The sequence below is a fragment of the Nilaparvata lugens genome, chromosome 13 (genome assembly GCF_014356525.2).
Source record: "Nilaparvata lugens isolate BPH chromosome 13, ASM1435652v1, whole genome shotgun sequence".
Taxonomy (NCBI): Eukaryota; Metazoa; Arthropoda; class Insecta; order Hemiptera; family Delphacidae; genus Nilaparvata; species Nilaparvata lugens.
Genome location: NC_052516.1, coordinates 1,010 through 28,406, shown reverse-complemented (window position 1 = coordinate 28,406; position 27,397 = coordinate 1,010). Strand labels below are relative to the sequence as shown.

Below are 27,397 nucleotides of genomic sequence, written 5' to 3'. Positions count from 1 at the left end.
TAGATAATTTCCAAATTTAATGATTATTCAACCATACAGTACAATATATAAATGTATGTTCTAAAAGCTATATTTATTGCTTAAATAATAATTATTAAGTAACCTACCACTCAATGAATGGCTCCTCAACTAGTGAATACAGTTTTCAAAATTGGGAGAAAAGTAGGCTACCTAGGATTTTGTTGAAAAATCAATGATAAATAAAACATATTAGCTACCAAAATCGTAAGTGGAGAAATCAAAAAGTAATTTATCAATATGCACTACTCAGTCTTTAATATTCAGTACTTCAAAAGAGTATAATCTATATGACCTACAATACAACAAACGACACTGTCGATTGAAAAATAAAACAACGGAACAGAACTTATTCAATCAATAAGATCAAATTTTGGTCAACATTTCCTTGGTAACACATATATTATCTGAATATTAGGTCAAATTTTGGTCACTAACGTCCTTCCTTGTAACAGCAAATACATCATCTGAATATTGTGCTGCATTTGATTAATAAAATCATTTTTTGTGCATTGTGCTGTATATGATCAGGTGATTTTCTACAAATTGTGCTGTATCTAATTCAGATTAATTGTTATTTGAATTTTCTGTTGTCAACTCAAAAATAAGTAGAACTTCAACACAAAATTTCAAAAAACTGTGAATGCTACATGATAAATTTTTCAATTTGGGGTGATTTGTTTCCCTTCCTTTGTACAGTCTTGTTCAGCCAGTGAAGTGTAAACAATGTACTGCAACTCTTCTGAATAAATATTGTTCAAATTTAATAGCAGTGTCAATTTATTTCCCTCCCATTGTATAGCTTCTATGAATAAATATTGTTCAAACTTAGTAACAGTGTCAATTTATTTCCCTCCCATTGTATATTTTCGATGAATAATTGTTCAAACTTAATAACAGTGTTAATTTATTTCACTCCGATTGTATAGTTTCGATGAATAAATTGTTCAAACTTAATAACAGTGTCAATTTATTTCCCTCCCATTGTATAGTTTTGATGAGTCATCAAAGTGTAGTAAACAATGTCTTGCGTATAAATCCAAAAACAATTAAATTCGAATCAACTGATCACCTCCTCTTCACGTGGCCTGCTATTCAAAGGACTCGATAAAACTGATGCAAAAGGTAAACGTGGAGGATTGTAAGCCGGTCTCTGAGGATGCTGATATTGAGGCCTTTGAGGTTGCTGGTATTGAGGTCGTTGAGGTTGCTGGTATTGAGGTCGTTGAGGTTGCTGGTATTGTGGTCTCTGAGGTTGTTGATATTGAGGTCTCTGAGGTTGTTGATATTGAGGTCTCTGAGGTGTTGATATTGAGGTCTCTGAGGTTGCTGATACTGAGGTCTCTGAGGTTGAGGTTGCGACTGTCCAGGTGGCCTCTGATAATTGATAGGTCTGCTAGCGAGCACATTAAAATCCGGATTATTCAGCGACAACTGGTTGGGACTACTCTGGTACTGGTTCTGATTTTGCAGCGTCCCCAAATACGGCTCAATTTCGTAGACAACGCGTCTGCGCAGATAATCCTCAGATCGCAGCCTACTAGTGGTAACGTCATACTGGGAAGGCATAGCTGTGACGTCATTGATCGGAGGCCGAGCGGTGACATCTGGTGAGAAGTGGATGAAGAGTATTTCTGGAGGTGGTGGAGGGGGAACTGGTGGTTTGGTGGCTGTTTCGGTTGTCTTGGTGGCGGATGTAGTGCCCAACAGCAGGCAGAATGCCAGCAGCAGGGTCACACGTTTGTCCTAAACAAATAAGTTCACTTATTCAACAATCTTTTCATTAAAACACAAAAATATTGCCAAATATCACGTAATTTACTAAATTATGTAACATAAAAAAGCGGACATCGACCAAATAGGTCATAAATATTCTATATGATAAGTACCTACTAAAATAATATTATTATCTCACACACACCGAATCAAGAGAAAGAATGACAAATTGTATTTTTATTTACAATGATGATAGAAATTGACGAAATTTCGTGATATTTCACAATATCTTTTTGTTTTAATCATTAATAAGTATCACTATATAACACCATAGAGAAACAATAGCGTAAGTATATATCCCATGGTATAGGGCGTTTGTGTCGCAACTTTTACTGTTATCTCAAGCCGATTACTGTCGATTTTTACTGTTTTGACCGGGTAAGAGTGTATGAACGGCACAATATGAGAGACTACCAGCGTCATAAAGCTTCACAGGAAAGAACTACGTGGACTATCAGCTTGAGATAACAGTAAAAGTTGCGACATAAACGCCCTATACCATGGGATATCTACTTATGCCATTGTTCCTCTATGATAACACCGAAAACTGTATCAGATCATATTCAAATTATAATAATTTATATTCACATTCACAACTTCACAAGAATACATTTCACTTTCAAGAATTTAAGTTCAATATTCATAACAATTAACAAATTTTAATATCAGACCTGACCTGATAAAACTACTGTATTTTGATTCAATATAATTTTCAACTTGCTTGCTTGACTTGTTTTTCTTAGACAAATTTAAACGGTCGGTCCCGGCTGGAAAATGGAAGTCGTCAGGCCCATTGACGGCTGAAATGATATATTCAGGCGAGGTGACTCCCTTCCAGCGAGGGACTCCAAAAGCCACACGAATTTACTTTTTCAAAGCTACTTCATCATCTATTATAATAAAGGAAAGAATTGGCTTATACACGTAGGGGATAGGAAATTCACGAATGACGCATCATCAAATCTGAACTACTAAACTGATCAACTCAAATTATTAAATTTTGCATAAAGATTCTTAATTTATCAAGGATGGTTACAGGCCTATTTTAAATTCATCATGATTTTATCACGTCAAGTTTTCAGTTTGTCAAGTTTTTAATTAGACCCTAGCGGAGCATGGGTTACCAGCTAGTTAATAATAGAAAAAACTTGATAGAAAGTTGATTGAAACCGGGAAGAAACAATTTCTAGACTTTTAACAGGGCCATTTGAACTGTATAAGTTTAAACATAATCTGAAAAGCTCTTAAATTGAATCAAACTATGGCTTCACTTATTATAAAATGATACATTTTTAGTTCAAAAAATCGGATGTTATGATTTGGTATTAAATTACACTATACAAACAACTCTAAAAATTTGTTTGATAATGCATAAGACAAATAAGATGGCAATGATTGTTTATAACCATACTACAGTATTTCTATTAATTATTTTCTTATACGTTTCATACATTTTGAAAGAATAGAACAATATCATAGAGAAAAGATAGCATAAGAAGATATCCCATGGTATAGGGAGTTTATGTCGTAGCTTTTACTGTTATCTCAAGCCGATAGTCCACGTAGTTCTTTCCCTTGAAGCTGTAAGACACTGGTAGTCTCTCATACTGTGCCGTTCATACACTCTCACCCGGTCAAAACAGTAAAAATCGACAATAATCGACAGTAATCAGCTTGAGATAACAGTAAAAGTTACGACATAAACTCCCTATACTAAGGGATACCTACTTACGCTATTGTTTCTCTATGACAGTATTATCAATCATAACACAAATAGATTGTTTATCTACAATTAGATGAGTGATCATCTCACATTATTTATCACATCACGTATAATATCAACTGAAATAAATACTCTTCGAAGACACATTTTTAAACTTCCTGATTCCAATGGATCTTGAAGTCAGTTCAAGACAAGCTTTTATACAAAATAAATTATATTAAGATTTTTGAAAATATTATAACATTACAAACTATCATTGTATACTACAGATTAATTATAATCATGTTCCTAGTATAGAATAATAAAAGATCTAACAACCATAATACAGTATTTACACATTAATCCCGTTCTCTAGAAAACAGGCTTAAAGATTAAGATTTCCACAGCTATAAGCGATGAGCAAAACTAAGATAATGTCTGTATCTCTATTGATTGATCACCTGTCAAAGAACAAGGAAAATAGAGAACACTGACCAAATTTGAAGATTGGTCATTGTGATGTGATTGGCAAAGTAATTAAATTGAAATAATTGGAACTGATATCAAAAAGCTGGTTATCTTCTACAAAATTAATTCAAAAGCACTGTTCAATAATGTTTAAGGCTGTGCAAAGGCTAAAAATAAACTTTCTACTGGTGATATTTTTCAAAGTTTTTCGATTTGTATACTATCAAGCTATCAAAATTGAAAAGTTTTCTCAGGAAAACATTTTTTTTTCGATCATTACTTTTTGAGAAATGAGCGCCTAAAGCTTAAATTGTTGTGCCAGAACATTTCAAGTTTGAATAAAGATTTTAAGATTTTAAGGATAGATTCTTCATGGTATTGTTGATCTATTAAAACAAAAATTTTCTAAAAATATCAATTTTTGAGAAAGTTATTCAATTTAGCAAAAATGACCGAAAATAACTCAACTAAAAGTTATTTTTAGTAAATTGAATAACTTTCTCAAAAATTGATATTTTCAGAAAATTTTTGTTTTATTAGATCAACAATACCATGAAGAATCTATCCTTAAAATCTTATGGCTTTATCTTTCACCGAACTTGAAATGTTCTGGCACAACAATTTAAACTTTAGGCGCTCATTTCTCAAAAAGTAATGATCGAAAAAAATGTTTTCCTGGGAAAACTTTTAAATTTTGATAGCTTGATAGTATACAAATCGAAAAACTTTGAAAAATATCACCAGTGGAAAGTTTAATTTCAGCCTTTGCACAGCCTTAATACATTTAGAAGAAGAAAGAACATTTTTATTCGGAAGCAATGTTTTGGCTGCTAACTTCAAGATTAATATGAGAATGGTTCAAAATTGTAAACATAATATTGACAGAATTTTACTCTAATATATCAGCTCAAGAATCATGAATGTTTTCGACAACTCAACTCAGTTAATTAAATAATTAATGATGAATAAATAATAAATAATAATGAAATAATTAACTGAGTTCATGATTACACATCATGACTATTGTAGAGACTTGGATAAAATAAATTGATTGTTTTTGAACAGATATTGTGGTATTTCTTCAGTCTAGCTGAGGATGGGGCAGATGGAGCCCCGAAACTATGGTCCTTTGTTGAAACAAAGTGGTATTAACAACATCTGTGTCTCATTTATTTACTTGTATAAAGATTTCGAGTTGGGAAGAATGCTCTCTTAGAATTATTTTTTGTATATAAAATAATTGGCCATGTTATACATAATTTCAAAAATGAGAAAGAGTTCAGCTTGACCATGTTATTTGGATTCAATTGCGGCATCAATATATTTCCACAAAATATTTTAGAAACAAAAAAAAAAACATAACATTTACAAAGATTCGCACAAACAATTCCTTTTTTTGCGAATTGTTAAATTATTTAATTGTAAGCAGCACTGATATTTCCTCATTGGTTGTGAAGAGAGAGAGAGAGAGAGAGAGAGAGAGAGAGAGTTCAAATTGAATTGTCAAAGAAAATTTTGATGTTCAGATTCTATCCAATGATTATATAATGATAATAATATTTATAATTATATTTATAATATTTGGACAATTTGAAACTAAATTAGGAAACTGAAAAAGTTTTGGGCAATAGCCTGTTTTTCTTTTTATATTTAGATGAGAAAAAATAAGTTTTTGATTTCCTTTAAATTGGGTATTTTTGGAGTGGGCACACACTAGTTAGTCAAGGCAAGACTAGTCACGTTTAGTCACAATACTTCACATAGTTGCTTATGACGCAACACACACTGATTAGTCATTGCAATTAGACATGTCTTCATAAGCAACTATGTGAAGTATTGTGACTAAACGTGTCTTGTCTTTTCTTGACTAACTGGTGTGTGCCTAGCCTTAGAGTCAAATTACAAAGATTTTAAGAAGGAAACAGTTTAAAAATCAATCCAAGGATTCAAGGTTGCTTTACTTAGGACTAGTAGAAACAAAAATAAAGTACGATACAATTTCCTTTTTTTGCGAATTGTTAAATTATTTAATTGAAAGCAGCACTGATATTTCCTCACTGATTGTGAAGAGAGAGAGAGTTCAAATTGAAATGTGAAAGAAAATTCTGATGAACAGATTCTATCCAATGATTATTCATCTACCAGTTATGATAATAATTTGAAAATAGAGTATTATTTATAATGATATTTATAATATTTGGACAATTTGAAACTAAATTAGGAAATTGAAAAAGTTTTGGGCATCTTTTCCGATCATTGTATTGTTTGTGCTAACCTAATAAATAAATAATAATAATTCACTATGAAAAGTATAATTAAGTTTGATTTATGATTACCATTATCCTCCAGTAATTATTCAAGTTCAAGAAATCTTTTCTGATAAAATTCAAATTCAAGAAATCTTTTCTGATAAAATTCAAATTCAAAACGTCTTGCGATTAACACTATTCCTGGTAACTTCTTAATAATCTCTTCTCTACAGTCTTCATAATAATTCCACTAGTCCACTTAGTTCTATTTAATTTACATAATATTATAATTAACAAATTTTAGGCACTATTAGATTTTCTAATAATGCTGGAAATCAGTTTCAAATTAACATAGAATTTGTGAATTATTCAAATTAAATTTGAAGGTGAAGAAAATCAACTTTGATACGGTATAGCAAGAGATTGATAATTATAGTAAAATTAACTAAATATAAATTTAATAATTGATTATAACAACTTTACTCACTTCTTTCATAATTAACTGAAATACTGATACCTCATGAAAAATTCGACTTAAAACTAGAAGAGGATTAACGAGAAAACTAGTTAAGAACACCTATCTATTCAACTCCATTAGACACAATAAATTGATGAAACATTAATGACAAACCTAGTCCATCCTGTTTGGAAACAACCAATTCACCCTTACATAGTTCGACAGCAAATCTGTCTTGGGTTTCCTTTCTACAGCTGGAACAAATCAAGTGCTTCCTACTCACAACCGGAAGATAATATTGAAATTACATTATCAAAGTTCCCACAGTCTAGAAGTGAAATCCTGCGATACATATCTCGATTGCGTTGAACATTCTATAACGATCGGAATCTTGATGTGGAAATTGACTGAGTATAAATAAAAGTACACAAATAACTCATAATAATTATAAGATTACTCATCTAGATTACAAAAGCGTGGTGAAAGTGAATGAATCTAAACCGGGCGGTATTCATCAATGAAACTTGTAGTAAAAGTTTTCCAGTCTATATTTGTAATAATCATTCACGTTAATTTAGTTGGATTCATTGATAAGAATCAAATGATAGCTGGGGGAAATTTCAAATCGTAGACAACGTCCTCACTTGAAAGAAGTTAGAATTAAATGAAGAAGTCACTATCGTGGGAAAACCTAAAAATAATTTTAATTATATCCCAAGCCTTGAACTTTTCATCAGGACTAATTTATTTTAAATCAATCATCTAGTTTAAAAATCAATCTTCATCAAATACGAGACAGACCATCCCGTTGTCTTGGTCGAATCACTTGTAAAGAAATTCAACTTTTATGGAAATCTCACGATTTGATTTATTCATTTTACAAATGACACTGATGTAATTGGTAGATGGAATAATAAGGCAATAATTGTATTATTTTTTTCAGAGTTTTTAATCCTGTTTGATGGAACAGCATTTAATCAAGTGTTAATCTCTATATATAAAAATGAATGTCTGTTCGTGTGTTAGTTAGTTTGTTCCCTATAGACTCGAAAACTACTTGACAGAACGGCATGAAACTTCGGGAATATGTTGTGTGAATATTGGGGATGGTTTCTGACCAGAAATTTCAATAGGGGGGCTAATAATAATTATAAATTAATCCATTTCACAGACCTATGTTTTCGAAATTGTCGGCTGAGCGGCTAATGTAGAACGGGAAGATCATCATGATTCAAGATTATGTTTTGATAATAATATGATTTAGCATCTAAACTTGCCAGCTGTAATAAACACATCACTCTGAGATAAAATTGTTTACTGGTATTAAAACGGTAGTTTTAAGCACATAGGACGTCCGTATTGAGATGTAAATGAAAATATTGATTGTAAATAAATAAATTTCATGATTCACCAAATAAAGTCAAGTGCGACATGATACTTTTTGGCGGTACGAAGTTCGCCGGGTAAGCTAGTCGATTATAATATCCTGAAGCTTTTGAACGGTTCAGTTTGAAAGCCATGGCTTTTGAAACTACCTCGTCCTACAAAAGGCCGATGGATTGCTTCACCTGGATAATTCAATTACTTTGTTCTTAATAATTTCTTCCCGACTAATTATTTTTCATTTTCAACAAAATATATCCTGCACACATGGAACCCTAACATTTGTTTTGGCGTGAGCCTCATGAAAATATACCTAATTTGAATTATATCTTCAACACATAACAATTTCACTCATTACGTAAGTCTAATTAATAATAAACAATGCAATTTCCATTGGAGAATTGAACTCCACCCATTAAATATCCACCATAATCTCAATCAATTGAGCAGTCCATAGCTCCAACACATGAATTACTATTTTCATCTAGATTGGACATCACCAACACAGGACTTGTAATTTCATTAGATAACAACAAGGTCACCAACACAGCAAAGGTCACCAACAAGACAACATCGCCAACGAGACAATCAATGGAAATGATAGGAAGGCCTTGTAGTCACTTTTCCGTTTCGACTGCTTTAAGTACAAACTGTTATGCATCCGGGTCATCTGATATAATATTAACTTTTATCAGTCTAAATAGTGTGTTTGTCTTTTCGGTCTCAAAATTTTATAGTTTTTTCAAAGTTTGGAATTTTCTATTAATTGTGATTGATTTAATTTAATTTAGAAGTATTTTTAATTTAAACATGATTTTTGTGTTTTGAATTGTAAATTTAGTGTGTAATTGAAGAATGTTAAGTGACACATAACCTAGCAACATTTGGTCTGTTGTATAAATTAGAATTGGAACTGTTTTGGGCTTATAAGCCTGTGGTACTTTTCTGTAAGTGTGTAATTCTGAATGATTAAATAAATAAATAAACTTTTGATTATTGTTAATGATAATCAATTCTATATGAAGTATGTTTTATTCATCAAGGAAAAATATCTTCCCATGATTTTATCATAAAATTACATGATAGATTGAATATTTTGGTAGTTCATCTGTTCATCATATTTGTACATAGTCTAAAAACAATTTGGCAACGCTGTGTAGTTTGATAAAGCTTTCTCTAATGACAAACAAGTAGTATATCACACAAATGTTAATCAGAAGGTGATTTTATAACCTGAACCTGCGTGAGTGATTTGAATGAGATTATCAAACATCCATGTCTACCGGCGAGATTCGAACCCACGACCGGGTAGCGCTAGCAGACTGAAGAGCGGCGTGCAATGCCTTAGTCTAGTCACACACACACACATCGATTTTTGTACGTACAATTTTTTGCCGTCCTTATAAATGCTATTGAATTAAACAAAACTTGACAAAGAGATATCCATGTGTTTGCCAAGTTCCGTTTAATCTGGTAGATTTCATAAGGACGGTAAAAAACAACGACCAAATTTGTTGTGTGTGTAACTGCAGAGTGGCCACACACTATAAAATAAAAAATTCCCGGTTTTCCATAGTAAAATTTAAATTTTTTCACGTAGAGTATCCGTAGTATTTGAGGAACAAGATACATTCGTAAAGTGTTTATTATGGAAATTTTCAGTTTGATCTTCCATGACGAATGCGAATAGCATATTTAAATTTACAAACATAATGATAATTTTTGACATGACAAGAATATCCATGTTTTTAGATATTTTTTTAGGTTAGGTAGTTTAAAAACATTGCAATTATTATTGCTAGCCATCAAGTATTTTTTTATTTGAGTTTATTGGTACTGTACACTTCTTTACTAAATTAATTGAAATTTTATAATTTGATTGTATGGTATGAGATGTTGTGATATTTCTCCATAATTGGAAGAATAAGACGTTATATTGTCAATACCACTTTAATTTATTCGAAAATTAATTCATAATACAGAACCAGGTTTCATGGCAATACCTACCACATCTTCAGCTGAACTAATATGTTTGTTGTTGTTGGAGGAACAGGAAATTCAATTTTAGGTTATGTTTTGGGGTTGTAAAAGGGAAGGAGAATGAAAATTGGGAAAATCCACCTATTCCCACTAACAATTTTTATGCTTCCCTTTTACAACCCCAACACATAACCTAAAATTGAATTTCCTGTTCCTCCAACAACAACAAACATATTAACCTTATTCTTTTTGACACTTGTATTTGTAAAAATTTGGGAGAAGACAGTTTTGGGCTATGCCTGTTGTCTTCTCCCAATCATATTATATTTATTATAATTATGATCTGTAATGACAATGGAATAAATAAATAAATAAATAAATAAATAAATTCAGCTGAAGATGTGGTAGGTATTGCCATGAAACCTGGTTCTGTATTATGAATTGATTTTCGAATAAATTAAAGTGGTATTGACAATATCAACGTCTTATTCTTTCAATAATAGAAATTTATGAAAAATGCATGTGTAATTGGAAAAATTCATGAGGAATTCACGGTATTTTTTCAGGTTAGTAAATCATGAGGAATTCAAGGTTCTCCCGGTAGGTGGCCACCCACCCTGAACTGGCTTTAGTCATCTCGGCTAAAATACTAAACTTACATTCAACGTCCGGTAATTTGATACTAAATGAATTGAAATTAAAAGAATGAAGTATGAAGAAATAATTAAATCTAAATATTTATTAGAATTTCTTACCTGATAGTGAACTAATGCGTATAACTGAGAGTATCGGTGAGATAAGGTATGTGGAGAACATTGACGAAATAGTCCTTCTCAGTTTTGTTATTGACAGTCCAGGCCATCACTCGAATGCCTCTATTCTGCCATCTCGCTACTGTTCTCCTGTGTACAAAAAATTAAAAATTATGAAATATATACTTCACCCCTATTCAGTAGCGGCTCGTGATCTTTTAGCTTGGGGGTTCAACCTCATGATCTATTGGGGAGAAAGGTCAAGAGGATATAGAGTATTGAGCATAATCAAGTGTAAAGGTAATCAATAATAATTTTAAGGAATTACCCCCAAAGATTAAGCATATCTTCTACAAATATAGATTTTTTGTCCTGTTCATATTTTTCTTGTTTGATTTTTACTTTGGGAGTTAATCTACCATCATGTTTTATTTTACACCTATCCTCAATATTAATAATGTTTGTCTTTAACAAATACTGAACCTTATTCATATTTCTTCATCAAAATGCTGTTATGATACCTAACACAATAAATTATATTCACAATCTCACTAAAACAAAATAAACATACTAGAAATACTCACGAATACACAAAACACACTAGAAATTACTAGTCTATATTCTTCAACACGCAAAACAAATTTATAAAACAAAAATGCAGTGAAATCTATCACAACTGTATACAGTGTATACCCGAAACCGTACCGTATAACCTCAAAACTGTCACGCTTTCTACTTCTTGTTTACTGCCACCAAATTTGAATTTATTGGTTATGTTCAAGATGGCACTGCTACTGAATCCGTATCACGAATACTCACGATTCATTCCGAGGTTTACCGAACACTTCACTTGCCTCGGCTAGATTCGGCTACTCTCGGATGAACTCGTGGAAACGTGGTTCAGACAGAATTGTGAACCAAATCCGTGCTAGCAAACCGATTCCCCTCCTCTGTTCCACTAACTCACCCAGCCATGCTTTTTGGTTCACATCGGGGAATGAACACTGCTTTCCACCACCACCCGTCTCGTCATGCCATTCGGTGCTGTTTCAAGCAAGCCACTCCGGCACCGGCCGCAAAACATCGACATTGAGTTTACATAGATGAAAAATTTTGTGATGTAATTTCATGAGTATAAAATAAAAATATAATTATATGAGTAGAATTCATCATTCTATAGGAGTAGGTTCAATTGTGGGGGTTCAATGAACCATTGAACACATAGGACGAGCCGCCACTGCCCCTATTATTTATGTGTTAAATTATGGCCCAATGGAATTAAATTCCGATGATTATCTGAAAGAGAGCAGATCAATAGATGATCATAGCCAATAGCAAGTATCTTACTTTACTTTTCTTGTTCGTCACAATTATAAAACTGCATCAAGTGAGCAACGATCCCGCAGTATATGACACGTCAAAGTTTAATCTATATCTACCATCCTTCATATTTCAACACAACAGATTTCACATAACATACATTAATCAAACATCACCAACAAGGAAGCCTGCTAATCTGTAAGGACACAATATAATAAGGTATTCCTGGGAGTGTTTTTTTGAACTCCTGCAAGCCATCAATTTCTCTTATGTGAGATGGGATTGAATGAAATATTTTCATACCCATATAAAACGGGCCACACTCCAGCAGGCTAAGTCTATGATTTGGGTAAACAAAACCTCTAAATCTTGTATTATGGGGAGATTATCATCTATAGTGAGGTCCACGTTATAATGACAGTGTTTGATTACCAATTGTATTGCTATCTTTGTCTATCATTCAACAAAGCAGATAGCGCTATCACTTTCTCGCTTTGATCTGTTCCCAGATCGTTTTATAACAATGTCAGAATATAGTTAATTAACAAAATATTTAATCTTGATTATGAAAAATTCATTATGGAACCATTGGAAAATATAAATTCTTGCTCAATAAAATATAATTGATTATTTTAAACGAGAATGAACGAACAGTTGATATTACATCAATAAACCGGTATCAGTTACCCTCCATAGGCATTGACAAGACAGAGGATCGGCAACGTTGTTCTCCTATCTTTCTCCACTACCATTATAGCGTAGACCTCACTATAGCTTTATTTAGCCAATAGTGAATAGTTTTCTGAATTTATAACGTGAATATCAATTGGGATGTGCTATTTCCTTCTTTATTTAGCTCAATGGTGAATAAACAGTTTTCTGACTTTTTATCTTGAATCTCTCTATAGAAAGTGTTATCTCCATCTTTATTTAGCTCAATGGTGAATAAATTAGTCCACTCAATAAACATAAAAAAGGGGGTGTCCAAAATCATGCATCGTAAGTCAAATTCGGTCGAAAAATGAAAAATTTATTGTTGAGTAGTGTACTTTCCATTTTTCAACCGAATTTGACTTTGATTCATGATTTGGGACCGCCTTGACGAGCCGTAAAGAATGACGTGTAGTACGATGAAATCTTAGCATTGTGTCAAAAGTTATAAGTGTTTGAAATTTTGAACCTTGAGGTGTCCTTATGCGCGCCTCTCCACTAGGAAATACTGAAATGAAGTGCATCTAACGGGTGATTCTCATAGAACATAGTCTCATGAACTTATGCCATTGTGCGAAATATCAATGTAATTTTACTCTTAGTACTTCTTCTTTTCGGATTGAAATTTTTATTTTTTTATCTAGTTTTTCATACATTCCATATGTTTCTTTTTTCTGTATTATATTTTTTCTATTTTCGACTGAATCTCAAGCCACTAATTATAGCCGACTGATTACTCGTTGCCATCGCTCAAACTACTTAGTTTTGCTGGTAACGCCAATGATAATATTATAATCGATTTTTAAATGGAAAATATTTTAATTTTAAGTTTTTGCAATGTATTGTATATGAAAATTTTTATATTTTTCACATCTGTAAAGTTTGTTTAATGATTTTGGCAATAAATATTTCTTTCTTTCTTTCTTAAGGACAATGTATTTGGTGATGATGGTTGAAGCTGAAAATTAGGTGTTTTTCACAATACAAGGAGCATTGTTGTCAGGTGTACCTGGAAATCTATATGAGATAGAGCACTCTACCTGATCTCAGATTGTAGAGCACAAAAATACGTCCAGAGGGATTTGTCATAGAATAAAAAATTGATTGGGCACTGCTACTTTAATCAGAGCTATTCCTGGGAATATTATATTACTAAAATTTTTTTAGAATAACATTTTTTATTCTATGACAAATCCCTCTGGACGTATTTTTGTGCTCTACAATCTGAGATCAGGTAGAGCGCTCTATCTCATATAGATTTCCAGGTACACCTGAGAACAATGCTCCTTGTATTGTGAAAAACACCTAATTTCCAAATATTCTATTCTATTCTTTTGAATTATACATCGAAATGGCAATAATCGGAAGATATTGTTGATAGAAACTAAAATTCATCAGAATTGATTTTTTTTCAAGTTTTACTCATTATTGAACAATTATAAGTCAGTACTCATTGGAGATAGAGAGTTCCGAATGATCTCAGTTTATTCAGAATTTTATAATCTAGAAAAAAGGCGAGAGCAAATTTTTCTGTCCGATTACTGGATTTGGCAGAAATAGCTGAAAACTGGAAAATGAGCCGAAAATACGAGGTTTTTGGGCCAATCTGTATCTAGCACAAGGAAATTTTGCATGAAGAAATTGGTTCTGGACTTCTCTTATGTACCCAAATAATATATTAAAAAATCAGAACTACAATATAAATTTCATGCACCAATGTATATAGTGACTGGACTATTATGTTATTCCCCTAAATTATTCTCCTTTAAGAATGGGGCTTACAGTTCAATGAGCAAGGAAAGTTGTGTGAGTGCGCCACACCAGATTTTTATTTAGGTGAATGGTGAATGTCTCACTCACGCCGACAGGACATCCTTATGAATAAAACGAATCTCAACATAAAACAATAACACAGTAGAACATCCTTATAAAACGAAACTCTCTATAACAAGTAGTGTTATCTCTATTTTTATTTAGGTGAATAGTGAATGTCTGACTCACGCCGACAAAACATCCTTATGCAGCAAGACAACGGAAAGGCCAAGCAGATAGAAGAGGATGTGGTTGAAGAGCCACGCAGAAATGTAGTCCATCACTAATGAGAAGTAATGGCGGTGCAACAGCTGCGAACATCTTTTGCTGCCATGCACTGCGTCGAAGCTCACAGAAGTGAAGTACTCTGGTCGCCACGCCATTGAACACGCTATTTGCGGATCAGCTGATCGAATCTGAAATTACAAAAACACGTTATTGACTTTTTGTTAAAAAATAAATCATCATCAAATACCTTATCCTATCAAATACTATTAAACGAGCAATTCTGTTTACATGTTTAGATGTTTATATCTTTGTATTTCACCGGATCTCGAAAACGGCTCTAAAAATTCTCCGAAATTCAGAACATAGAAAGTTTATAATATAGACATTCGATTGCACTAGGTCTTATTCCTGGGAAAACTCGCTGAATGACATTAAAAGGATAATTATTATTCATCCTTGGAAAAGCAGCTGATGATAATAATAATTTCGTCGTCTGTTGATGATGGAAGTAAGTGAGCGAGTTAATGTGTGTGGGACTGTGTCAAAATTATGACTCAGCTGTTGAACTTTTGTAATCATTCAATCAGGTACTTGATGCCGGTTGCAAAAAAAGCCAGGTTATTTTTAATCCTGATTAACTCCAGTAGAGCCATTTCTTGAAATGGTCTTCTATAATTTGGTTCACGTGAAATTAATCAGGATTAAAATTTAACCGGCTTTTGTGCAACCGGGCCTTTGTGAGGGTAATTTTTTGCATTCATCTGCGAATTAATCTCAATTTACTGTGATTAGATAGAACATTCCTGTATGAACTATGAATATTATTATAATTTCTTCTTTCGTAATAAATTGTTTATGCTTTTGTACTCGAGAGCGAAGCTCGGTCCCCGATATTTAAGCTGGATTTCCACATATCAGTAAAGGCTGATTTACACGGTGCCAGTCGGCTTGCCAATTAAGGTAGCCAGTCACTGGATGCCAACTACTGGCACTGTAAAACGGCTCACGCCAGTAACTGGAGAAGCCAGCAAGTCAAGACGCGCCGGCAGCTGGCAGTTCCAAAATAACAGATATTTTTTTTTCTGGCGCGCCAGCTTCTTCCTCTACCGCGTAACCTCAGTGGCGCCAGTCTACAGGCATTGTGTAAACGGCAACAGTCGCCTGCCAGTCCCAGTCACCGGCCGGAACATTAAACACGTGATTAGTAGTATTGCTTGTAAATTTCATTTTCATTTATTGTATAAAACACTTGGGGCCGGTTTCCGAGCTCAGGATTCAGCTAAGTTCTAGACTTTAAACAGCTGGAGTCAAAAAATTAGCTTTCCAAAACGGGGCGTAGTCGCAGTTTTTATAACAGTAGTCGTAGTTTCTATTTTCTCATTTCTATAAATGAAAACGTTTTTCCTTGACGAAATTAGACATTCCTAAATAATTCAAAATAGCTGAAACTTTACACTATTTTCTCTTCATTTTATTTTGTGTTCAATTTTCTAGTTTTTTGAAATTTAATTTAAACGTGACTTTGACTATGACTACGACTACGCCCCGTTTTGAAAAGTCAATTTTCTGACTGTTTAAAGTCTAGAACTTAGCTGAATCCTGATCTCGGAAACCGGCCCTAAATACATTGCAACAGCACTGGAACACCCACTGACAGCGTGTAAATCAACCACAACTTACCTCTCCAGTGGCTGGCAACGTCTGTTTACACGGCGTCAGTCCAGTAACTGGATACCAGCGACTTGAAAGCTAACTGGCAGCTTTTAAATCAGTCATTACGCTACAAGGATATGTTAATTATCTGGCATTGAAGAATTTATTTTATGGCTGGTTTTAACAATTCTAATAAAACTTCTAGTTACTTGAGGCAGGTAGAATGTAACTACATCCCTGTGTACGCTTTATTGAACCTGATTGCTGGTTAAGTACAAGTCTCAATCCCCAATGATAAATCAAAGGAATTACATTTGGACTGTTGTATAAATTAGAATTGGTATCGTTTTTGGCGTAAGCCTGTGGTACTTTCCTGTAAGTTGTGTGATTCTGAATGATTATTCAGCAATTGAATCTCTCATTTTTGATTATTGACTAATAGATAGATAGATAGATAGATAGATAGCCTACCTAGATAGATAGATAGATAGATAGATAGATAGATAGATAGATAGATAGATTTTATTTTACAATTGTTACTAGGCTTGTCGCCTATGGTAACATGGTTACAAAATTACAGTTTTACAAATTCTTACAAAAAAAAAATTACAAATTCTTAAATGATAACACAGCTACATAACATAAATTATTCTATTACATTCTCATAATAATAAGAGATATGATAATACATAGATAATAATTCTATATAACTCTAAAAAAAATTAACAAAGAATGTAAGATGCATAATAATACATACAATAAACGAGAATAAAATGCCATTGGATATTATGATTTACAGGTATTAGTAGGTGTCAATCAAACGCTCCAATACTCCAGCAAAACAAGCAAAATAATATTGTTACTGTACAACGATTATTGCAAATTTCCAATAAAATCTACGAAAAGATTGTGGCTAAAAACATATCTATGTATTCCATTCAACAGAGCAACAAGCCTGGACCTGAACGTACCCAAGGTTGCCGCAAAAATAACATCATTGGGCAGATCGTTCCAAAGTCTTGAGGCCGTGACCGTAAATGAGTTATTATACATAACTGTGCGGTGACGAGGTATTTGAAGGAAGTATTCATGCTGTCTCGTGTTCCTGCTGTGAATATGAGCCAGGAGTGTGAATCTTTCCTTCAAATACTGAGGACCTCTCCCCTTGACAATCAGCTGATAAACAAGACTCAACATGAAGTATTGTCTCCTCTCCTTCAACTTCATCCAATTTAACCTCCTGTAATATGGAGTGATGTGGTCATCTCTTCTCGCATCAAAAATAACCGAATTGCGTAGTTGAGCGATCGTTGTAATTTCAAATTCAGCTCCTCAGTAATGTCGTTATAAACGATGCTGCAGTAATCAATGATGGGAATTACCAAGCTCGGTACTAGTGAAACACGAAGGTGGGTTGGAAGGAATTTTTCAACCGTTTCAATTGATGCATAGTGGCAAACACTCGCTTTGTCAGTTCACCAATCTGATTCGACCAATTCATGTTTTTATCAAGCTGTATGCCCAAGACTTTCACACAACTTTCAAAGTGCAGAGCATGATTGGCCAGCATTACTCGAGGAAGTGTATTAAAATCTATTTGGTTATACAACCGACCATAAGCGATAATGATGCTTTTGCATTTATTTGCATTGAGTCTCAAGCAGTGCGCATTAGCCCAAACAATCAAATTCTGAATGTTAACATTCATCGCGGCAATAGAGTCAGCAGCACTGTCGGAAGGAAAGTGATTGTAACACACAAGGTCATCAGCATAAATATGGTATGATATGTCATGAAAAATTCGAGGGAGATTATTCATATAAATAGAGAAGAGGAGGGGACCAAGTATTGTTCCCTGAGGAACGCCTGCTACAACAGGTAACCACTCTGAAGTCTTGCCATCAGCTCCTCTCACACGTTGATACCTATTGCTTAGGTAGGATTCAAACCAGCAGAGACATGAACTAGAAAAATTACATTGATTTGCAAGTTTATGTAGCAGAATTGAATGGCAAACGTTATCAAAAGCTTTAGTGAAATCAAATGTGACAAGGAGAGAGAACTTACGGTTGTCCATGGCATTACGAATGTCATCTGTTATTTTCAAAAGAGCTGTAGATGTACTATGCGATGGGCGATAGCCAGACTGATTTTGATCAAAGAAATTGAATGAATTCAGGTATGATGTCGTCTGCTCATGTACCACCCTCTCAAGCGCCTTAGAAATAGTGCAAACTATGCTGATAGGACGGAAGTTTTCAGGGGAGCAAGGACTACTTACTTTAGGGACGGGACATATTAAATAATGCTTCCAAAGTGAAGGAAAAACTCCCATTTGTAGGGAAAAGTTGAAAATGTGTGTAATTGCCGGAAGGATAATGGGTAATATGATTTTATAGAACGTTATTGGAATGCCATCAACACCTTTATTATTTTTCCTAATTGAAAGGATAATTGAGGAGATTTTCTCAGGAAGGATGTAAGCAAAGAAGAATTTTTCACATGGAAGTGTGTGATTGGTTTGATTATCATGGCATAGTTCAATAAATGGTGAGAAAATGAAGAGGGTGGCGACGGAGTGGAGAAGAACCTATTTAGTTGGTCCAAGGACACATTTACAGCTGCAGTTCTTGACTTGGGAGGGACAATCTCAATCCCCAATGATAATCAAAGGATTACATATGGACTGTTGTATAAATTAGAATTGGAACCGTTTTGGCGTAAGCCTGTGGTACTCTTCTGAAAGTTGTGTAATTCGAATGATTATTCAGCAATTGAATCTCTAATTTTTGATATTGACTAATACAGTAATAATAGAATTAGGTTACTCACTTTATATATGAATAATGGATCAAAACCAGACACTATCACCCTTCTATATAGTACAGGATTTCTCTTATACATTGCAAGCAGAGTATGCACCATCTGTAAAACAAATTCAATTTCTAAATTATTCATTTGTTTAATGTTAAACAAATCATATTATAGAATCACAATAATCATTCTATTATAGATGTTACAGCTTTAACAATGAGCAGTTCTCCTCATTGTTTTAATTTAAATTGAGAGTGTTCAATTTCCATAATTATCTACTGAAAAAACGATGTTTTTGTTTTCATTGTAAAATGATATAATATGGAAGAATTAATTGACAAAGAAATTACAAGCAAGTCTATAATAATTTGGAATTGAAAATGATCTATTTTCCAGAAAATATTATGATCATTATTATTTTATTTATTATTTATCATATTTATGATAAATCTAAAATGTAGTTGTTTTGTGAGTAATTGTTTTATCTGAGAGTACTGATCGATACTATAGTGAGGTCCACGTTATCATGGCAGTATTTGATAGCAATGGTATTGCTAGCCTTGTCTATCATTCAACAAAGCGGATAGCACTATCTCTTTCTCGCTTTGCTCTGTTGCCAGATCGTCTTTTAACATGTAGAATTATTAATTAACAAAGAAATCCTTTATACTATTAGACAAGCAATTTCTGTTTATATGTTTTAATGTTTTTATGTTATATATTATATATCTGTATGTGGACCGGATCTCGAAAACGGCTCTAACGATTCTCACGAATTTGGAACAAAGTAGGTTTATGATATGAAAATTCGATTGCACTAGGTCTCAAACCTGGAATAACTCGCTGAAGCACATTAAAAGGATAAATACGTCCTTGGAAAAACAGCTGGAAATTTGGTCGTCTGTCGATACCGTAATGGAAAATTGAGTGAACGAGTGCATGTGTGGGATCATTCAGCTGATCACACAAAAAGAAAAATTCAACAAGAAAAACTTTTTTTTTCGTTTATTTCTCTTTTTATTTAGAAAGATGTTTATTCGAAAGTCCAAAATAGTAACTAGATGCTGCTAGTGTAGAATAGTACATAGTATATTAACAAATATTGTAGAAAAAATAGTATATCATTCTAAATCGAATTCATAGTATATCTATTTGTAATTGATGATGTGTTGTTTTTTTGAAGTGTGAATAAATTGTTATTTGATGAGTGATATAGCTTAACCTAGATTTTGATTCGGACTGTAGTATAAATTTGAAAAGGGACAGTTTGGGCATAAGCCTGTTGTGCCTCCAAATATACTGTAAAACTGATTGTACGACTGGAAAATGGAAATAATAAATATAAACTATAAATCAATCTTTCGTTACAAATTTCTATGCTTTTACACTCCACAGCAAAGCTCGGTCCCCCAATATTTAAATCTTAATCAATAAAATTCATATAAAATTATTGGAAAATATAATTCTTGCTTGATAAAATATATTGATTATTTTAAATGAGAATGAACAGTTAATATTACATCAATAAAGCTGTATCAGCTACCGTCTATAGAGGCATTGACAAGACAGAGGTTCGGCAACGTTGTTCTCTATCTTTCTCCACTGCCATTATATAACGTGGGACCTCACTATAGTAGATTTGATAAGAACAAATAAATGAATACTAGTAGTACAGTTTATAGGTATAATTTTCCAAGACTGATCCGTAAAGGAACTGAATTTGGTAACATGTTTACACGCCACACAAATGAACAAATAGCAACGCTAAACTTTGTTCTATCGCCAACAATATCATAATAGGTTTAGCATTAAGGATAAGCCTACACTGTGTAATATTACATTTTTTCTCGATTGGAATCGAATTTTCAATTCGAGATCTATAAAACTTTATAGTAAATATCAGAGTAATTATAACGGATACGGACAACTTTTTGACTGAGAATTTATTATCGTAAATGATTGTTGCATTGTTCCATGGTGTCACCGAGGCTGGGTTGACAGAATTAATAGATAAATGGTTTATTTAAATCGAGATGATATATAAAAATTTAAATAATAGTTTCAAAATAAAGTTTTATTGAGAACAAATATAAAATGTGAATTCTAAACTTGTAATTTATAATTTTGTTGTTGACGTGTCATGAAGTCATCACTGATTTTGAGATGTGGTTTTTGTTATGACGACGAAGCTTCCTTGTAGCTTGGCTTTTCCTGTTCTTCTCTCTGAAACATGGCTGGCTGGTGTGTGTTGTAATTTTGTGCTCTCTAAATTTTCTATTTAAGTGGATTTATTGTTTTAAATTGAGTTTTAAACAGTTTATAGTGTTCTATTTTGTCTATATATTGTTATTTGTGTATACAAGCCAATAGCCACTGTTTTTCAACTATAATCTGGATAAGTAATTAGCTCGTAGTGACTAGATGCTTAGGCTTGTAAGATATTGTTCTTTGTGTATTTGTGTAGTATTTTGCCAAAATTCATCTGAAGATTATAAGTTCATTTGCTCTGAAAATTGGATTTCTCATTCATAGGCGATAGATCCATTCATTATTTATCAAGAATCTATTACGTTGGAGCCGATAAATTTCCTTAGGTTAATAGGTGAGACAATGCTATCCAACCGAATTAGGAGAAAATGGTAGCACGGCAACGTGGACCTCACTATAGTAGATTTGATAAGAACAAAAAAATGAATACTAATAGTACAGTTTATAGGTATAATTTTCCAAGACTGATCTGTAAAGGAACTGAATTTGGTAACATGTTTACACGCCACACAAATTAACAAATAGCAACGCTAAGCTGTGTTCTATCGCCAACAATATCACAATATGTTTAATATTAAGGATAAGTCTACACTGTCTGTCAGAGTTTTGTAAATGTCTTTCAATAAAACATGACTATAAACTTCACCTATATCCTATTATATTAAGCGAGCAATTTCTTTATTTTTATATCTGGTTATTTATGTTCAACGGATCTTGAAACGGCTCTAACGATTTTAACGAAATTTGGAGCATAGTAGGTTTATGATATAATAATTCGATTGCACTAGGTCTTATCCTTGGGAAAACGCGCGGAACGACATTAAATTCAAATTCAAATTCAAATTCAACTTTATTAAGCCAAAACATTTTACAACTGGCCATGTCAACAGGTATTGAAAAATACATGGAATAAATAAATAGAATAAAAGAAGCTTACAAAAATATTACATGTCACATAAATTATAACATTCTTCTACACTTTACATACAAAAAATACTGTAATTTCAGTTGAACAATTATAACACCCTATCATTTAAAAACTCTTCAACACTATAATATGCCTTGTCAACCAGAAATGCATACAAATCTCTCTTAAAATAGGCCTACTTGACTTTGACAATTTTTAGGCAGCTTGCTGAAAAGTTGCAAGCCATAAACAATCGGACTCTTATCAGAAAATTTTAACCTGTGATGTTCAATGAACGGATTTCTACTACCACGTGTAAAATATTTATGAACATCTGAATTCTTTCTTAAGGTACCAATTCTATCTGCAGTGTAAAGTAAAACGCGATAGATATATATGGATGGTAGAGTGAGCAACCTAAGATCTCTAAAAGTGCTTCTGCATGGATAATTATTTTCTAAATTTGCTAAAAATCTTACTGCACGCTTTTGCAGAACAAATAATCTCTGAATGTTTTTTATACTTGTTGCACCCCAAAGCTCAACACAATACACCAGATGAGTATTAATAAGCGAGAAGTAAACACTTTTAGCTATACTACTGGTTACAAGTCTTGCAATATATCTTAATACAAAAATGCCTTTGCTCATTTTATTAGCCACCTTATCAACATGCTCGTTCCAAGATAATTTGTTATCCACTGTCAAACCAAGCAAATTGACCACACTTGCGCTCTCAATCATGCTATCGCTATCATTTATTGTGATTGCTGGTTCAAAGGGATATTTCTTTTTTAGTTGAATTGAATAGCCTGGCTCTTATCAGAATTAACAGATAGTGAGCAGTTATTGAAATACTGTACAACTCATTAGTGGATATGTTAGCAACTAACTCCAGCTGTTGAATACTGTTGTTGTAGAATAACAAGGTTGTGTCGTCTGCATACAATGTTATATCGAAATTTTTTGCAACTGAAAGCTGCAAATCGTTAATATATAAAACGAAGAGAAGGGGACCCAGAATGGAACCCTGAGGTACACCCCTAGTCACGTTTAATCTTCTTGAATTCCCAAGTCGGCCATCAGTGCAAACACTCACATACTGCAATCTTTTTGTCATGTAAGAATCAATTAATTTCCCCATGAGACCTCTGATTCCAAGCAGATGCAGTTTTTCCAAGAGAATCTTTTTATCTACACTATCAAAAGCTTTAGAAAGGTCTAACAGCACCCCATAGTGAAATTTCCTTTGTCAACCTCCTGAATAACTCTTTCAATAATAGTGACTGCGGCTGTGATTGTTGACTTATTCTTTATGAACCCATTTTGACATTCACTCAATAATTTGAATTTCTGCAGATAGTTTATGATCCTGTTATATATAATCTTTTCAAAAATCTTTGATAAGACTGGCAAAACAGATATAGGCCTGTAATTAATCATATTTTCTTGATCACCTTTCTTAAATATAGGTATTACCTTGGCGATTTTCAAAGAATCAGGGAAGACTCCTGCTTGAAAAGCACTATTCACAATGAAAACGAGAGGCTCAGCAATTACATCACAACATTTCTTAAGGACTTTAACAGAAATGCTGTCATACCCAACACTATTTTTTTGCTTCAAGCTTTTTATCACTTGCATAACTTCTGTTACATTTGTTGGACTTAGAAAGAAGCTTGCTGATCTATTTTTCACAGTTGGTGGTTGTGTATTATTTGTTGTGTAGGCCTACCTCTAGACTTTGGAACGGGAGCAATGGAAATGAATATCTATTGAGAACATCTGCATATCCTTCGGCTCAGACACTTTCCTATTATTCACTTCCAGACTATGTCCTTCATAAACTATCTGCAGAAATTCAAATTATTGAGTGAATGTCAAATGGGTTCATAAAGAATAAGTCAACAATCACAAGCCGCAGTCACTTTTATTGAAAGAGTTATTCAGAGGTTGACAAAGGAAATTTCACTATGGGGGTGCTGTTAGACCTTTCTAAAGCTTTTGATAGTGTAGATAAAAGATCTCTTGGAAAAACTGCATCTGCTTGGAATCAGAGGTCTCATGGGGAAATTAATTGATTCTTACATGACAAAAAGATTGCAGTATGTGAGTGTTTGCACTGATGGCCGACTTGGGAATCAAGGAGATTAAACGTGACTAGGGGTGTACCTCAGGTTCCATTCTGGGTCCCCTTCTCTTCGTTTTATATCTTAACGATTGGCAGCTTTCATTGCAAAAAATTTTGATATAACATTGTATGCAGATGACACAACCTTGTTATTCTACAACAACAGTATTCAACAGCTGGAGTTAGTTGCTAACATATCCACCTAATGAGGTTGTACAGTATTTCAATAACTGCTCACTATCTGTTAATTCTATAAGAGCCAGCTATTCAATTCAACTTAAAAAAGAAATATCCTTTTGAACCAGCAATCACAATAAATGATAGCGATAGCATGATTGAGATCGCAAGTGTGGTCAATTTGCTTGGTTTGACAGTGGATGACAAATTATCTTGGAACGAGCATGTTGATAAGGTGGCTAATAAAATGAGCAAAGGCAGTTTTGTATTAGATATATTGCAAGACTTGTAACCAGTAGTATAGCTAAAAGTGTTTACTTCTCGCTTATTAATACTCATCTGGTGTATTGTGTTGAGCTTTGGGTGCAACAAGTATAAAAAACATTCAGAGATTATTTGTTCTGCAAAGCGTGCAGTAAGATTTTTAGCAAATTTAGAATAATTTATCCATGCAGAAGCTCTTTTAGAGATCTTAGGTTGCTCACTCTACAATCCATATATATCTATCGCGTCTTACTTTACACTGCGATAGAATTGGTACCTAAGAAAGATTCAGATGTTCATAATATTTTACACGTGGTAGTAGAAATCCGTTCATTGAACATCACAGGTTAAATTTTTCTGATAAGTGAGTGAGCGAGTGAGTATGTGAAAAATCAAAATATCGCATCCCCAAAATTCATAAGATGACATATAGCTGTGAAATATAAACACGATCATTTTAGAGAATTGTGTTCTGTTTATCAATAAATAAGAATAACGAGCGAAGCTCGGTGCCCCGATAATACTATAATAAAGGAAAGAACTGGCTTATACACGTACAAGATAGGAAAATTATGCCTGACGCATCATCACGTCTGTACTACTGATGTACTCGACTGATTAACTTGAAACTTTGCATATAGATTCTCAATCAACCGAGGATGGTTATAGGCCTATTTTCAATTCTTCAAGATTTCATTACGACAAGTTTTTAGTTTTGAAAAAGATCCTTGCGGAGCACGGGTTACCTGCTGGTTATAATAAATAAAGCTTACCTCATCACTAGTGTCCTTCACGTCAAGGATGAGTTTTATGTCTGATTCCAACAAAATTTTATGCATTCATCCAAAGTTGGAATTTTCGCTTCAACAAAAGTTTGTCTGGAAAAATAAAAATACAGTTAATCTTCCGATTATATATATCCAAGTTATTTAGCTATTATTTATCAATAAATGATACTAAAATCACGCTTCTCACGTCATTTATGCTCTTTGCCTCAGCCCGAACACTTTCAATCCACTGTATAAAATACATACTAAGTGTACTAGTAGTTCTGTGAACAGTAGACCTCGCGCAGTTATAACGACGTCCCAAACCAAAAGCATATCCAAACTGATACACTAACTATTTATTTGATCAGATCATGCTTACACAAGATTTAATTATCATATAACGCTTTCCGGAATTTAGCTCGAGAAAACCAGAAGACATCTAGGGACCCAGACGAGCTGTTATAAGTTCTTTGCATCCTATTTAATAGTGCATAAAAATAGCATTCAATGAGGCATGCAATTTATAGTCTACACAGCTGCTAATTTTTTACCAAGTTACATTGAGATATTGAATTGCATGCGTCATGGCATGCAATTTATAGTCAACTCGACAGCTGATTTATGATGAACAATTCTATAGTCTGATTTTCACTCTAATATTGACGTATGAAGGAGGCTCCTTTTTCCTTTTATATTATCCTTGAAATGCAAAATTTCCAAAAACCTTGTATATACGTCGACGCGCAAATTTAAAAAGGAACATACCTGTCAAATTTCATGAAAATCTATTACCGCGTTTCGCCGTAAATGCGCAACATATAAACATTTAAACATTAAGAGAAATGCCAAACCGTCGACTTGAATCTTAGACCTCACTTCGCTCGGTCAATTAAATGTTATAGTATTCAAATTTGTATTGTAATTGTTTTTGATGAATGAACTTTGATTTGATTTGACTGAAGAGCGGTTCCCTCTCCAAAGCCCTAGTTCTGTGACATGGTTATTCAAGTGCTCCTCGATGCCTTGTACGGTAATCATGCTAAAACTGATTTCTCTGGAATTTATCCTAATTTTTCTAATGAATACAGCTAATTCCAGAAAGTAGAGAGCTGGAGGTTTTGACTTTTACCGCATCTACTCAAACCAGACAATACACTGCTGCCTCAATCACTGGTACCTCCAGTTCTTACTTTAGCTGTATTTTTTCTGTCAGCGACTAAAAAATAGTTATTTGTATATCTAGAGTGAAAAGTGCTGTTTTTTCTCCCTGAGGGAAAAGTTTGAAGCCCGAGGCGAAGCCGAGGGCAACAATTTTCCTGAGGGAGAAAAAACATTTTTCACTCGTGATATACACAACATTTTTCCTCCACCTACATTTTTATAAAAACTGCTAATAAAATAATTTTTAAAAACGTATGTGACCAAACAATGTGTTACAACATAATCTAAAAAGTAAACAGAAACAGCTGGCTTGTAATCACAGTTCTCCTCCGACAGCACTATCTGTCGGCTAAAGTTGTAACAACAATGACAGCCAGAACTACAGCTATGATGAAGT

At 33.4% G+C, this 27,397-nt stretch overlaps 1 protein-coding gene across 2 annotated transcripts; it reads right to left on the bottom strand.

The window, feature by feature from the left end:
• On the bottom strand, positions 1 to 25,947 carry LOC120354117 (glycerophosphodiester phosphodiesterase 1-like). 2 transcript variants are annotated; one of them, XM_039440402.1, is made up of 6 exons: positions 25,843 to 25,947; positions 19,342 to 19,434; positions 14,832 to 15,044; positions 14,677 to 14,690; positions 10,789 to 10,935; positions 1,627 to 1,764 (listed from the first exon to the last, which is right to left on the bottom strand). In XM_039440402.1, exons 1-5 carry the CDS (start codon positions 25,906 to 25,908, stop codon positions 10,800 to 10,802), a joined length of 522 nt encoding a protein of 173 aa, XP_039296336.1. In that variant the 5' UTR covers positions 25,909 to 25,947; the 3' UTR covers positions 1,627 to 1,764; positions 10,789 to 10,799. The 2 variants fall into 2 exon arrangements, with proteins under 2 accessions (XP_039296335.1, XP_039296336.1); XM_039440401.1 differs by lacking the exon at positions 14,677 to 14,690 and having other exon boundaries at positions 1 to 1,764; positions 14,818 to 15,044.
• Positions 25,948 to 27,397: the final 1,450 nt, after the last annotated feature.

Coding starts and splice junctions, on each gene's coding strand:
- LOC120354117 (XM_039440401.1), bottom strand. CDS start 25,908: ATGCATAAAATTTTGTTGGAATCAGACATAAAACTCATCCTTGACGTG. Junction 19,435..25,842: donor TGAAGGACACTAGTGATGAG/GTAAGCTTTATT, acceptor TTTGTTTTACAG/ATGGTGCATACTCTGCTTGC. Junction 15,045..19,341: donor ATCCATTATTCATATATAAA/GTGAGTAACCTA, acceptor TTGTAATTTCAG/ATTCGATCAGCTGATCCGCA.